The sequence below is a fragment of the Diadema setosum genome, chromosome 18 (genome assembly GCF_964275005.1).
Source record: "Diadema setosum chromosome 18, eeDiaSeto1, whole genome shotgun sequence".
Taxonomy (NCBI): Eukaryota; Metazoa; Echinodermata; class Echinoidea; order Diadematoida; family Diadematidae; genus Diadema; species Diadema setosum.
The window spans coordinates 32,300,313-32,317,086 of NC_092702.1; the positions used below are offsets into that span (position 1 = coordinate 32,300,313).

Sequence of the window (16,774 nt, forward strand, 5' to 3'; positions counted from 1 at the left end):
AGTGTTTTACGGGGGAAAAAGGGTAGAGGAAGACCGAGAAAGAAGTCTATACGTGATTGTCCCAGAAGAAAAGATATTGACACTGCAGAGGATGATGCTAAGAGAGCAATGCATGAACAGTCATTAGAAGAGAATCCAGAATGTCAACAGTATGCAAGGAGCACAGCCTGCTTTCATGGTGTGCAACTCAAGTCGAGCGAGAGAGATTCTGCAAAAGCACTTGAATCTGGTGAAAAGCATGCTTCTTCCACAGACATAGAGATGAAAAGACATGTAGATGGACAGACCCACAGAGAAACTCTCCCACATGAAAGAAGTGATTCGCCAGGATATCCATTTCTTTCACATTGTTCAAACAGTGACATTAAGATAACGAGTGCTAATATGTTACTTGTGAAAAGACCAAGAGGAAGGCCAAGGAAAGTGCCAAAGGTCCAGCCATTTCAACAGGAGATGGGTTCATCACTCAAAATTGCAAATGTAGAGACTTATGCTCTTGCACAGCACATCAGTTTGAGTCAGCAAACAAGCAGAAGTAGTTTGGCTGATGAGATGCTGCCTGTGAAAAGAAAAAGAGGCCGGCCAAGAAAGAAGAGAAGGGTTGCTTCTGATCCCCAAGCTGAGGTCCATCCTACAGACTATGCAGAGGAGTGTCAGGTTGAGGAGGGTAATAATGATGTGCTTGCAGAGTCTTTGTGTTCATCTCTCAGAGAGAATTCTCAAGGAAATGGAGGGAAAATGATCACGGGGAAACTACATGGACAAGTGCCAGACATGCAAACAGAAAATCTACATCAAGAGAGTGATGAATCTTTGACAGACTCGTCATTACTCGTGAGGGAAGGGGAGAGTAAACTTGCAAACAGTCAGCAACTGAAAAATCTGTGTATTGTGACAGGAGGCTCTGAGCAGCATGAGACAGATGGATGTGCACCAGTCATATTACAAACACACACATGTAATGGAGTGCCTCAACTCATAGCTGATGGATCTCAACAACCTACCATGATGTGTGATGAACTCGTCGACTGGGAGCCTCCTGTTTTACAGAAGATGTCCGATGAAGTTGATACCAGGGAGCAACTACCTGACCAAAGCACAACCACTGGAAGGAAAGAAGTGAGATTTCCAGCTCACAGTAGTGATGTGCTGGTTGGACATGCTGGACCAACCAATATGGATCTTTTTGAAGACAAACCGATGATTGACATTGCTGCTTCAATGCATGATGGAAAAGAGGCCATTCCCTTTGGGCAGTCACCTTGTGAATCACATACAGATGCCAGCAAACATGCTCAGAATGTCCTCCCTAGAAAAACCATCGTGAAGTCTGGAAAGAGACCAATTGGTAGGCCGAGAAAGCATGCAAGGAAGCATCCAATTTTACAGCCTACCAAACAAAGAGAACATGAGATGAAAGATAATGAGCTCCTAGATGCGAAGCAAGGGTTAGCTGCATTACCAAATAAAGTCCAGAACGTCCTCCCTAAAGAAATCATCACGAAGCCTGGAAAGAGACCAGTTGGTAGGCCAAGAAAGCATCCATTACAACATCCAATTTTACAGCCTACCAAACAAGTAGAAAATGAAAAGGCAGAAAACAAGCTCTCAGATGCGAAACAAGAGGGTCCTGGATTACCAAAGGATGTTCAGAATGTCCTCCCTAGAAAAAACATCATAAAGCCAGGAAAGAGGCCAGTTGGTAGGCCAAAAAAGCATCAATTAAAACATCCAATTGTACAGCCCAACAAACAAATAGAGAATGAGATGGCAGATAACAAGCTCAGAGATGCAGAACAAGAGAGCCTGGGATTACCAAATGATGATCAGAATGTCCTCCCTAGAAAAAACATCATGAAGCCTGGAAAGAGGCCAGTTGGTAGACCAAGAAAGCATCCATTAAATTATCCAATTTCACAGCCTGTCAAACAAATAAAAAATGAGGTGGCAGATAACCAGTTCTTCGATGCAAACCAAGGGGACCCTGGATTACCAAATAATGTTCAGAATGTCCTCCCTAGAAAAAATGACATGAAGCCTGGAAAGAGGCCAGTTGGTAGGCCGAGAAAGCATGCATTGAAACATCCAACTTTACAGCCTGCCAAACGAATAAAGAATCAATTGACAGTTTATGAGCTCTTAGATGAAAAACAAGGGGGCCCTGGATTGCCAACTAAGCACAAAAATGCGCAGGGTGCAAACTTCAAGGCCATGCAAGAAAGTGAACAAAGCACCCTAGAACAAGTTTTCGGGCATAACACATCCAGTAGAGCAGCTTATAATGGAACTCAAATTGAAGCTGCATCATTGGACCTAGGCAAGTGTGGTGAGCATGAAGACTTGAAGGCAAGTTGGATATTGGAAGATGGCATATCTAACACTGATACCTCAACTGTGGTAGCAGCAGAAGTCGTGAGTAATCCTCTCTCTTTCTCAGCCAATCGCCGCAGGGGTAGACCAAGGAAACATTTCCACAATGTAATGTGTCTCTATGGCAGGAAAGTGAAAACACCCTTCAGTCCCTTGATACGACCAAAAAGGAATGTCAAGTCTAGGTATGCCAGGCCACATTCAAATCAGACAGAATTTGGAGATGCAAAAGTGCACAAAGGAAGAAAAAGAGGGAGACCGAGGAAGAGCATTGTGCGCCAAGACACAGGATGTCCTGGAGATAAAGAGCCTGGGATGAATGACAAAGTCAAAACATCTCCTTCCGCTTCTTGTAAAAATTTTGAGCTGACAAAACATCTATCATACCCATCTGAAAATGGATCTCCCTCACTTTCTGCTGCAGCTCAGAGACAGAATGATTTTGTGAAAGGGAGCCAAAGTCCCCGCTCTTTGCATTCAACGGTTGCCCATGCACAGCAGCCCACTTGCCAGGTGTACCCGGGATACAATCACTGCTCGCTCTCTCCACAGAGAGTTATCCCAGCGGTGTGCTACAGTGAAAGGAATCCACAGTTCACTGGGAATGGAGTGATTATTCCCAGCTTTCAGCAGCCACCAAACAATGCTTATCAAGACATGTGTAATGAACCTTTCCCTCTACATCTTCAGGGGACAGATAAGTGCAGCAAAGACTGTAAAGATCATATTACCCACGATGAAGGAAGTAGAAGGGTTCCAACTATATGCTTGCAGAAAATACCTAAGGACATGATGACAGGAACGCTGACACTGGATGCAAATGACACACCAACAGGTTACTCAGCTGGCATCGGAACATCTCCAGGAAAACATGAGCAATTCCAAAAATTTTACTGTAAAGAGCATAAATCTCAAGTCTTGCCTACGAGCATGGTACAAAGCCACAGGTCATCTGGTGGCAGCATTGTGAGGCTTAATACTAGCAAGCCTTGTCAGTACCTGAGTGGTATTTCAACGCTGAGCACAAATGACATGATCTGTGACAACTCCAAATATCAACCTGAAAAGCGAGTGATATGTTTGAACATTGGGCAGTCAAATGAGTGCCAGGCATTTGAGCATGCAAGTGCTATATCACAAATTCCATCAAAGAAAAAGAGAGGAAGACCCAGGAAAAACTTGACAGTAAGCAGCAATACTTCTGGACCAAAGTTGATCGGAACCATGGTCAAAGTAACCAGCCAAAAAAATTTGCACCATAAAGGTTGTGAGCTACTAGGACCAACTGCCGTCAAAGTTAAGAAGCGGGGAAGGCCACGGAAGTCAACTGGATTCTCCAACATGAGTGGAAGGAATGCTACAAATGCCACAGGCGGGGCACTAGTTTTGCCTAATTTCCCACAATCGAGCATGAGGAGAAGTGCAAAAGTGTCAAAGTCAAGCATCAAGATTGCAAAATCAACAGATGAAGTGGATGTTCAATCAAACCATTTGGCATTTCATGCTGGAAAAAGGAAAGTAGGGAGGCCAAGAAAGTGTCTGGAAGTGGTCAAGCTCCCAGTTATGCCCATCAAAAGAAGAAGAGGTAGACCATGTAAACGTGAGGCATCTTCCTTTCATGAGGTAAGGAACAACACAGGAACTGAACCAAAGACCAGTCATGCCGCAGAAAATGAGGTCCAAGGAGCTAGTGTAGGAAAACCCTGTAACACTTCAAAATTCTCTACATACACAGCAGTTCCTAAGAGGAAAGTTGGCAGACCTCGCATTCACCCTGAAGTGAAAGTAGCCAAGAAAAGAGGGAGACCAAGAAAGAATAGAGAGCCCGAGAAGATGTGTACTCCCAAGAAGAGAGGTAGGCCACGTCTTAAGCCAGAGTCAGGTGTATGCAAGAAAAGGGGCAGGCCATGTCTGCACGTAGAACCCAAAGTAGCAAAGAAACGAGGTAGACCGTGTCTAAATCCTAACTCACAAATGCCCAAGAAGAGAGGGCGACCTAGAAAGCATCCAGTTCCAATGGAAGATCCCCCCAAATATCCGTTAGTACCATTGCCAATCACCGACAAGTTGATATTTGGACCATTTGCATTTCAGTCACAGGAGATGTTGCATTGCAACTTTGCAAGTTCCCAGGCTAGCACTCTGTTTCACTCTTCCTCAAATGCTGTCTCTGCTTCAGAGACTGGTGCAAATGAGGCACCCACCGAGGACTTGTCCCATGGGGAAAATGCTGTTGACGTGACATCCAGCTGCATCATGGAAAGCATTTGTGCTGAAGGTGAAGTTTGCCCACAGGACCAGCCTGGTCAGAAAAGTCTGCCTGCTTCAAATGCTGAGATGAGTTGGACATGTGGGACACCTATCCATGAGACTGATGTGGTGAGTGATGCCATTCCTTCACCAACGAAATCAGATGACCCTGTGACGACACATCAGTTTATCAGTAATGTTCACCTGGAATGCTCTTCTCCAGAACTGCCAAACCATGTGCAAGAACCACATGGGGTGGAAGGCTGTACTACACCACAACTTCAGGCCACACATGTCAGTGATCTGCCAGAAACAGCTACGACATTAGAATCTGTGGCAACCATGGATTCTGCAATGTTTCTGACCTGCCTCAGACTAAATGACAAGTCATCATCCATCACATAAAAGAAAACAGCTGGAAATATACAGCGGAGCAAAGTTTCGAAGTGTCCATTTTTATATCTTACAGAATAGTTTTCATGAATTGTAAATCATGTGCTATGTGATCTAATCTACAAGACTGTGTTTCATGAAATCAGGGGTAAAAACTTGTGTTGATCTGGTAGTATATCTTTGGTTTGTGGCATTTAAGGGTTGCCCAGTTTTTTATGTGTGATGCATGATCACATAAAAAGAAAGAAAGAAAAGAGATTAGAAATGTGCATACTTCAGCATTTGGCAGCATGTAGAGTGATCTATCCCCTGAAGACTTTGCTGTACTTGACCCAAATTCATTTTGTGTTGTGTAGACCAAGCGAGGATCAACCTGTTTTAACCTATTTTGTACTCGCCCCAACTAGAGCATATATGCCATACCACTCGGACATTTCAGAATAAGTGTAAGCTGACTTTGACATCGATTAGAAGGCGACTGATCAGATGTAACAATTTCAGTTGTTGCCCTGAGAATGGCAGTTATGGTATCGTAATGTGATTTCAAATACATGTACATAAAATGAAGCCTCAAGTATAAAAATTAAACCAAATTTTGCCTTATTGACCATGATCTCATAAATCATCAACTCTGCATGAACCGTGTGTAGCTTGAGTCAAATTTTGCTGAATTTCAAGTACATTCTCAAGACGGAAAATGTGACAAATTGATTACAGCAAGTGAAACCTAAAATTGCCAAATACTGCCAAATTATAATCTTATTCCCAACAGATTTAAAATCTATGGGGATATGACCATAACTGCATGCGGTCTTGTACACAAGTATATCCAAATGAAGTGTATGACAAACTTTGTTCAGATTTTATAAGTTTTTGTCTTGTCAGAACAGTAATGGAGTGCATGTATACAGTACATTTGTACATGTACAGTAGTGTGCATGTTGGAGCAGGGGATGACGGAAGAATACAGTGGGTAATTTCATGTTCAGTGCTAGGTGCTGGTGTTGGTGCTATGTCAACACTAGCACCAGTGAGAATCCTGAACTTGAAATTAGTTGGTGTTAGCAGGTTCACCTCAAAAGTATTACGACACAGTTCCGGCAGCTAGTATTGGGCCTGGTGTTTAATGCTGTGGGAGACCCACATTCACTTCCATGGATCCATGTGGCATGTCCATAGTCTCTTCTACCTCCATGGTTGCCCGCAGAACGTATGTTAACACTTGGGACTTTGCCCCATAAATATGAGTCTAGGAGCAATAGTTAGATCAGTGTTGTATTTTGGGCAAGGGAAAAAAATTGTGGCATCTTAGAATATCGTCCTCATCATGTGGCGTTACTGTATTTGTTATTTGACTTGACACAAGCACCATCAATTCTTTTTGTTGTGCAGTTCCAGTGTGATGCAGTGATGTGAAAATAACACTTAGTAGTGTTGGAGATCAGTAATTGTGATCAGTATCACTTGCTTTAATCTGATCGTTGGTATTGTAGCTTGATTTCAGGTAGTTTTTCGAGAGATTACATTAGCACCAGCACTAGCACCATACTTGAAATTACCCAACCTCATTATGTCTATTTACAGAAATCGACAAGTATTAGTTAAGACAAGTTGATTTGGACTTTATATATTGTACATAATTTTTTTTACAATCTCAGGCAAAAACACCCATTTCTTGCCGACCATGATAGCCCGTAGTTTGCCACATAATAATATACCAAGGTATATAATGTCATCTCTGTGTCGTCCAGTATTATTGATGTGCAACGAATATATGATTCTACTGTCTTCATTTCTTTTCTTTTTTTTTTCTTCTTTTTTTGTCCAGCTAGAGTGTTGGTCACTGTGAGGAGATGTATACTTGAAAATGACTAATGTTCACATACATTTTTAAGGGGATGGCTAGTAACTGATCAGTGGGAATCAGTGGGAATGCTGGGGGATGATTGTTCCAATCCTTGTGGGATTCATTTAAGAGTACATTATATATCTACTGCTGTGTGAAAATTATTTGCTTCAGAACGGTCTCATATTCAAGTAATGTGCAGATGATCGCCCCGTCACTGTACAGGCACGCTAACCTGGAAACATTAAACTGCACATTACTTGAATATGAGACCATTCTGAAGCAAATGATTTTCACACAACAAAAGATATATAATGTACTCTTAAATGAATCCCACAAGGATTGGGACAATCATCCCCCAGCATTCCCACTGATTCCCACTGATTAGTTACTAGCCATCCCCTTTGATTTCATGAATTTCGTGAGAGTCAAGATTCGCGAAATTAAAATGCACGCAAAGGCTCTTGTCTTCGCTATATGCATTGGCTATATGCATTGAATGCCAGAGGCACTTTGTGAAGATTTCATGCCGTGAAAAAGGCTGTCAGCTCCAATTCGCAAAAATTTCATGCCGCGAAAATATTGTGTTTTACAGTATGGTTGCACAACCATCAATGTCATAGTACATAATGTAGTATCAGTATCATAATTTTGTCAGTATGATAGTGCACTTGTATGGGAATGTTCTTTAATTAAGAGTACTCGTCTTTATAGCTATCATATGTGTCAATTAATGGTACTCCATGCTGCTTGGTAATTATCTCTCTCATCGGTGTGCTGGGGATATTCTGTTAAGGGGAACCAAAATCCAAATAGCAGTGTGGATTGAGTGAAAGCAGCAATATTAGTAGAACACATTAGTGAAAGTTTGAGGAAAATTGGACAATCGATGCAAAAGTTATGAATTTTTAAAGTTTTTTGTGTTGGAAACGCTGGAGGAGGAGACTACTAGAGGTTATGACGTATGAGTGGACAACCAAATAAAGAAAATATAAAGGGAATTCCACAAAAATTCATTTTTCATGAAAATTACACATTCCATCAACTTGATAAGTACTGACATATGTTAAGGGTAGCAATTATTCCCCCTGCTTTCTAAAAGCGGTTAATAGTCAAGTGCTCATTCATAATGCTAGAAAAGTGAATTTTTGTGGAATTTTCTTTATATTTTCTTTATATTGTTGTCCACTCATACGTCATAACCTCTAGTAGTCTCCTCATCCAGCGGTTCCAACACCAAAACTTTAAAGATTCATAACTTTTGCATTGATTGTTCAATTTTCCTCAAACTTTCACTGATGTGTTCTACTAATATTGCTGCTTTCACTCAATCCACATTGCTCTTTGGGTTTTGGTTCCCTTTAATGGTTAACCCATTGCCATACTGTGATACTCTAAAATGAGGAATGTTTGCATGCATTTTAATTTCGTGAATTTCGCGAGCGCCAAGATTCGCGAAATTAAAATGCACGCGAAAGTTCCTGTCTACACTACACCATGTATATGCATTGAATGCCAGTGGCAGTCCGCGAAAATTTCATACCGCGAATATAACATGTTTTACAGTATTTTGAATGACAAACATTCAAACAAGCATATTAGTAGTAAGCATGTCTAAACAGCTCTTATGCTATTATAATGCCATTAATTTTAAGGGTGGTCATTGATGTCTTACAAATTTGTTTATTTAAATTGATTGTGAAAGGGCCACCACATTCTTTTTTTTTTTAGTATATCTTTTGTGTGATTTTGGAGATATGTTTCCTGTGAAATATATATATCAACGTGTGCACAGATATAATACATTACTATAATGCAATACATTTCCCTTTTTAATTTTGTTTTCTCCTCTGAGTGGACTGATATTCACAAAAGTAATAACTTTGAAATATTTCCTTCCAAAACAAGTTCACTGTAAAAGTGCTCTCTCTTGAAATAGGAATAATACTTGTTCCATCACTGCGGTTATTAATTGCAAATTCATCCACTCATGAAATCATGGCCGTCGGAACCGTGGGGGCCATGGGGGCTCGGGCCCCCACACTTTTTGTGCACCATACAAAGGAATATGTAAGGTGTCATCAATTTAGGCCCCCACACTCTTTTTAACCCAGAAGTACGTAAGTGGCACTATGTAGTAGTTATTGTTTATTAGATCTTTGCATGTGAGTCATGTGATTGATAGAAAACAAAGTATGCAGAACAGCATGCTGCATTACTTGGAGACATGCAAATGGTCACAACTTTGTCAGAAGTTTGTCCCATTTGGTAGTGTTTTATCATATGTCTTGTTTCACTGGTTCCATTTGCAAATCAGTTTTTGGAAATGGGATAGATGTATAACCCACTCTCCAACTCCCTGTACACATTAAAGTATGTTCCGTTGTTTCTGCAAAACTTGCCAAGTTGTTTTTGACATACATATTTAGCATAGAAATACATGCTTGTCACAAGATGATCGTGTATTTAAGGATGATACAATTGGGTGTCCATTTGTCACTCATTATGTATCCATCAACAGTCATGCTTTGGAAAGATGGGCTGTGTAGGATGATTACAAGTGTTCGTATTAACTCGTGTGGCAACAATATACATTTATAGTGAATGGTCACGAGTGCGATGGTACAAGATTTCACATGGGGTGAAAGGTAGAGGCGCTCTATTCAACGAGGTGAAGCCAAGTTTAATAGTGCGCCTCATCTTTTACTGAGTGCAAATCTTGTTCCATTGCATGAGTAAAGACCCATAAAATACACTATTTGTTTTTGACAACACCTCAAACGTCAACAGATGTGGTCCACACAGATTCTTGAATTTAGCACAGAAATGGCCACCATTTTCAGTGAAAGACAAATGAGTAGCCACACAGTCACAGTCACCATGCACATCCGTACTCGAAACCGATTGGTTGAAATTGTTTACAAAAATGAGTGACAGAAGTGTGTGCTTGTAAGCGCTTGAGTGCATGTGGCAAATGTTCATTGTGACATCAGAGCCATGCAGTGGGACAAAATTATAAGTCAATCGCGAGTTTAACACGGGAGTCAATGAAAATTGGCGACATCAGCCATACGCTATCCATTATTGCCCAAACAAAATTGCACGGGTGACAGCCACAGCATGCAATGGTACTTTAAACTGAATGTCATGTGATGGGCAGTCAACCAATTGGATAGCTACATTCTTTTTAGATGTTGTATAAAACTCAATGTGTATTTTTCTCTGAAGCATAACAGAGTTTTCTTTTTCTCTATTGTATTGAAGTATGCATACTCGATTGGCTGTTTTATAGGATCAGTGAAAACAGCAAAGTTCATAGTGTACTGCATGCTGTTTTGACACTTTAATTGCTCATGTGTGAATACATTCATGAATGAAACTACAAAGAAGCTGTGTGTGATCACACATTCACATTGCAACAAATTCAAGGTTTGTTTCCACATTCATTCAATTCTGTCACCAAGTGAATGACAGATGAACTTTTGATCTAATATTGGCGACAAAATTTTGTTGAGCATATTCATTTGCATGGTGTACACAGCATTATGAACAGACTAGCAGAGTTTACACCCAGTGCTCATTCAATAGGTTGATGAAGAGCTATTTAATGTTTTTCTACTTCCAACACTGGGTTAGGATTTTGATGATACCATGTCTTTTCGATATTCCGACTTCTATTTATATGTGAATTAGTTTTTTTTTTGGTTGTTGTTTCTTTTCCGAAGTGATAGCGTCTGATTTGTTTCTTTCCTATTATGCAAGCCTAGTGAGAGTATAGTGCATGTTTTAGACACTGCATGTAGTTAGCGCTGATTTTTATACCGTAAATCCCTAAATATATAACAAAGTGTTTCTTGTACATGATGTGTATGTAGTATTTTGTGATTAATGTATCATACTGTAAAATTTCATTAAGTACATTTTTTTTTTTTTAGCTCACCTGAAGCTAAAAAAGTGAGCTATTGCGATCGCCCTTCGTCCAGCGTCCGTCGTCCGTCGTCAGTAAACTTTTTACATTTTCATCTTCTTCTTGAAAGCCCAAGACCGATTTTCTTCAAACTTGGCAGGTAGTATCCCTAGGGGGGTAGGAACTCAATTTGTTAAAATGGGTACCGTGCCCCACCCAGGGGGCCCCCAGGGGGGCCCAAACCCCCCAAAATTAAGGAATCTGTAAAAATCTTCTTCTCTATAGAACCAGAAGTGATAGAGCTAAGTTAATACTATGAGTTAGCACATTGATGACTGTAGTTTCAAGTTTCTTCATGGCAGAATCAGGGGTGCCCCCCTTGGGACCCAGGGGAGGGGGATGGGGAGGGGTCCTAATGGGGCCTAAATCGTACATTTTCATCTTCTTCTTGAGAACCCCATGATCCATTTTCACCAAACTTGGCAGGTAATATCCCTAGGGGGTTAGGATCTCAATTTGTTAAAATGGGCACCATGCCCCACCCAAGGGGCCCCCAGGGGCCCCAATCCCCCCCCCCCCAAAAATGAAGGAATCTATAACAATCTTCTCTAGAATCAGAAGTTATAGAGGTAAGATAATACTATGAGTGAGTACATTAATGACTGTAGTTTCAAGTTTGTTCATAGCAGATCCAGGGGTGCCCCTCTTGGGGGTGGGGGGGTGGGAAGGTCCAAATGGGGGCCTGAATTGTCCATTTTCATCTTCTTCCTGAAAACCTCATGATGGATTTTTGTCAAACTTGGCAGGTAGCATCCCTAGGGGGTCAGGATCTCAATTTATCAAAATGGGCACCATGCCCCACCCAGAGGGCCCCAGGGGGCCCCAATCCCCCCAAATTAAGGAATCTTAAAAAAATTTGGCCCTTATTGTACATTTTCATCTTCTACTTGAGAATGCCTGGTCAAATTTTAGTAGAGCTGTGAATAATTTAGATAATGACTGCGTGAAAGGTGAACTTTCGATACTCAGGTGAGCGCTAGACCCGCGGGTCTCTTGTTTTGGACATGTTGACTCCCCACGACTTTCTGAAAACCCAAATATCATTGTAAGTACACAGCAGTTCTGAATGCAGGTATCTCACTGGTGCTTTAACATGTATTCATTGTCTATGCCATTTTTTCATCTCCAGATAATATGCTTTCCTAGTAGCCTCTGTTGTCACTGCCGACCATTCACTGTCTATTGTATACAGTCATCTAATATGCTTTCCTAGTAGCCTCTGTTGTCACTGCCGACCATTCACTGTCTATTGTATACAGTCATCTAAAGCTGCCAATAATTGTTTAATACAGATACCCTGTTGCATCTTCTCAAAATAAGCAAGCCAAAGTTGTCTGAAAATTTTCAGCAGACCTCAATAAACTTCTTTGCTTTTACAGTGAGATTTCTCTGTCATCATTATTCCGTTAATTTCATATCTAAGAATATGTATGTCCAGATTACATGTAAGAAAATAAATGTTATGGTAATTTACACCAAACAGTATTGTAAATTACAAGTATGTGTGTTTGTTTTTTAAACTCCAATGTAGTATTCACTTGTCCCACAATAATTTCTGTCCTGTACCCTTTTGGTAATGCTTCCAACATTTAATGGTACATATATATGTGACCACATATACTGTATTCCAAGTCAGAGTCTGCTATTGCATTAAATGAGGGTTTGTGTATTCTGTATCATGTTTTCTGCCATTTAATAGGTCATGTGTAGCCATTTTTATCATCAGGTGTTATCTTTTGAACACTGTTAATGGCACTGTAATCTGACTACATGTACATGTACTGTCCTGGCATACAATTTGTTGGAAGTAATTTTGAAGCAAATCATAATATGGGACAATACCAATGTGGTTGCGGTACATGACATGATTTACAAACATGTCAGCCAGTTCTGAGTTTCTACTGTCCCCAAACTGCATGTACGTGTATAGCCATCCTACTGGTTTTCAAAACCTATTCTGCTTCGTATCGTAGCTGCAATTTGTACAGTTCATGCTTCATTTCTCTGAACAGAGATCTTCTGCCTTCAAATACAGTGTAGATCATCAACTTGATTCAAATGGTAGAAAATGTGTGAAAGAGTTTTTGAAACTAATGAAAATCTATTTGTTGTGAAAAGTAGTCGTATTTGCTTTGTTGTTTGAAATAGTTTGTGATGCATTTCTCTGATGTATGAGTCACACTCTGCTTCAACTTGATGAAACACAACATGTTATTATGAAGCCTGAATTTGTGTCATGACCATATGTCAAGTAAACTTCCAGATATGTTGTAATGGTGTAGCATTAATGTATGGAACATGTCATTGTCTTTATTTGCATCATCATTAATTCTGGCAGTGTAATGCAAGTTCTACTCAATAAATATGCACAGTGGTAACAAGTTCTAATTTTTCCTTTCCTCCTTTTGGTCAACAAAGACACTGAGTCTTCATTTTTGTTTTAAACATAAGATACATGTACACTGTATGTTATTTTGTTGTGGAGATCTGCCACGTGTGTGTAGTATAAAGATCATGTCACGCTCTCTATAAAAATGTCCTCATAAATATGTACAGTGGAATGTTGTTATATAGAGGTCCCGAATGGTTATACATAGCAAAACCCTCTTTAGAACAAGGTGATTTAATGTGGCCCCAGCTCTGTATATTTCTTTGTTTTTGTACCAAGATAAAGTGAAACCACATAAAACAAGGCAATTATGTTTTTAGATCCTCATTATAACAAGGTTCCCTGTACACTGTATATGTACCTGCACATATATATATATGTACCTGCACATATATATTTACATGTTTGTACACAGTTGGTGAGAGTTCTTTGGAAATACAGATGAAGTGAGAAAGACACATGGTTTGCAAACCCATAAGTCTAAATATGGTTTAAGTAAGCTTTATCCTTGCATCTTCAGCACTGTATACACGATACATCCACATGGGCCTTCTTTTTAATGCCCCTGCCACAGATTGTCTTTAGAGACATTGTTTTTTGGTTGTCCATCCATCTGTCTGTCTGTTCTTCGATCCTCTGTCCTGTCCTTCTGTCCATCCATCCTTAATCAATTTTGTGGACAGCATAACTTTTTAAAACCGTTTGAGGTATCCTTATTACATTTTTTGAACTGAAAATTATTTAAAACTGAAATTGCACAATACCTTGGGGATTATTCAATGTATAAAACATGGATTACTGCACAATGGTTCTGCAAGGAAAGATTTTTTTGGAGAATTGTGGGCCATGGGGTCAGAGGGCACGGGTCAAAGGTCAAGTTAAAATACTCAAATTCCTAAATACAGTGTACTTGCTCTCTTTAAACAATTTACAGATAGGCAGACTGTAGCTATCCATCCAAATGAAACATGGTTCAAGGAAAGTAGACATTTTGTGACAAACATGCCATACAATTACATGAATTTTTTTTTTTGCCAATTATGTGAAACTGTGATCTCACATTGTCAAAAGATTGTATGTGTAGACCTATTGGAAGAACCATATGATATGGCAGCGGCATACCAGCCTAGTCGCCATAGGGACATTTCTAGTTTGTGTGTGTGTTTCTTTGGGTGTGGTTAAGAAACATTTTCAGTGTGTTTTGGTTTTCATTTTGTGAACACAGCTGAACACCACGTTTGTGGCATTAGGAATGGAATTGAACTTAGCGGCACAGGTTTTCTGCAAAGTTTTTGAGTCCAAAAAAAAAAAAAAAAAGCAAAACAACAGAAGAGAATGTAGGTTTTAGTTTTGATCCCGAACAGCTGCCTGCTTATTCAAGGCAATCAAAGCCGTTTTGATTATTTTTCCATCAGCATGTGCGCACTTTAGAAAACTGTGGACCCTTACTTTTTATCTCGATGTCATAAATCAGCTTGGGCTGAATATGCATAATGTGCACGAGTGTGACAAAGAGCAAATATGTGTCCTTTTGTAGAATCCTCTTAGGACCATGATCCCATGACGCCACCGACATGATAAACGGGCAAGTTTTTGTTGCTGTAGGTTCATTATTTTTTATGAGGAACCTCGACTTCATGAACCTTGCTAGGGTGTTTGTGTGTGTTTGTGTGTCTGTCTACTGCTACATTGGTGAGACCTTCATCTTTGGAAGACCAAGTTGTATGTGTACATGAGTTTATTAATCAATCAACTGCTTCCTATTTCCTGCTTGGCCTGATCAACAACCTGCTTGTTTGACATTATTTCATGTACATGTAGTTCTGCTCTTGTACATTATACTTGCATAGACAAGCATTATCAGTCACATACAACATACATTATACATTGTGGTAGACAATGAATTCCTCACCTTGAGGCCAGAATATATGAATTTCACAGTGATCATTGCATTACTTGGCCTGTCTTTTTATGGAGGTAGTTATAAGTTCAGGAGGTGAAAAAAATGAAGCAGGCAAAAATGTGCAAGCGTATCTTTTTCTCATGATGAAGCATACAAAAATATTGTGGATTGCGCGAACTCCCTTAGGTTTTAAGCATTTGGCTTGAAATTTGGCACATGTGATCAAAATAGTACATAGATGTGCAACACTTTTCAGTGTTGAACAATGCATTGCCATGGTAACCACATCTTTTACAACAAAAATGTGGATTGAGCAAACTCCCTCAGTTTTTCAGCATTTGATTTGAAATTTGATACAAGGTACAGTTGTATTGACTACTTTGCTATGTAGATGTGCAAACTTCATCTTTTGTCAATGTCAAACAATGTGTTGCCACAGTAACAGCATTTTTAAAAGAAAAATATATGATAATATGGGTTGATGTGGCTCACTCCCTCCAGGTACATTTTTTGATAACACTTTGATAAAACAGAAGAATCATGAAACATACATGTACTGCTGCTGTACCAGGGATTCATATATTTATAACATGTTTTATTCATACATCATAACATGGATCATTTTTGCAAGATACTGTATTACAAACTGATAGGCACATACGCACACATGTTTCTGGTTCAAATGTAGTTGAGACATGCTGCATCTGTATGCAACTTTACACGTGTATAATTACACGGCCCACTTTCTCAAAGCCTGTGAGAACAGAATCGGGGCCAAGTTTTACTCAAAATTTGGTAGAGATAAAGGGGGGGGGGGAGGGGGGTATCATAACCCTATCAACTGCTTGAGGGGTTAAAGGCAAACATCACCAGTGAAAAAGGGCTACAGTGAAACCCCGTTATAACGAGGTCCGTGGGACCGGCGATATTACCTCGTTATAACCGGTACTTCGTTATAACCGTACGCATCAAAAACAAAGAAAAACATAAGCATGACGTCATATACCCATCAATGAAACTTAAGAACATATCCTTTGCGTTGTTATTACACAATTGTTGAGCGTTATTATTGAGAGAATAAAGGGAAATTATTTGTGAATTAGACGAAGAAATAGGGGCTGAAATGATAAGTTAATTCTTTATTGTAATTCTTGTTTTGTTAAGCCTTTTCTAATAAACACCAGCGCAAATATATAGAGTAACATACAGGCCTTGTTTACCATAACTTGCTAGATATTTTTACGCTATTGGTGCCCAGCGGGAATGCGATGTTTTCATGAATCATTTCGGCTGTAATCTTGTACAATGTATGATCGTTGCGCCCAAATGGATAACAAATGCGTTCTTTATTTTCTTCCGAAAATGTCTTTGCGTTTTGTACGACCGTTCTTGAAAAATATGCGACAGGATTGAATGTGGGAGGTTGTCATCCTTTTTACGCAATTCTGTACCTGGTAGACCATTCCGAAAGAAAGAAAAAAAAAATCACCATTGTGAAAATCAGTGTTAAAATTGCGATAATGAACAAACCCAGATCTATTCAAACTAATAAATGCGTTTGTTTCTTTTTCTGATTTAGGTTAACATGCGTCATTCAACTTTTTTTTACGCTACTGTCACCTGGCGAGATCGCGATGATTTCAAAGTAACATACGT

At 39.7% G+C, this 16,774-nt stretch overlaps 1 protein-coding gene across 1 annotated transcript; it reads left to right on the plus strand.

The window, feature by feature from the left end:
- Positions 1 to 384: 384 nt before the first annotated feature.
- Positions 385 to 6,339, plus strand: LOC140241458 (uncharacterized). The gene has a single exon (XM_072321186.1). It carries the CDS (start codon positions 385 to 387, stop codon positions 5,023 to 5,025), a length of 4,641 nt encoding a protein of 1,546 aa, XP_072177287.1. The 3' UTR covers positions 5,026 to 6,339.
- The last annotated feature ends 10,435 nt before the right edge of the window (positions 6,340 to 16,774 follow it).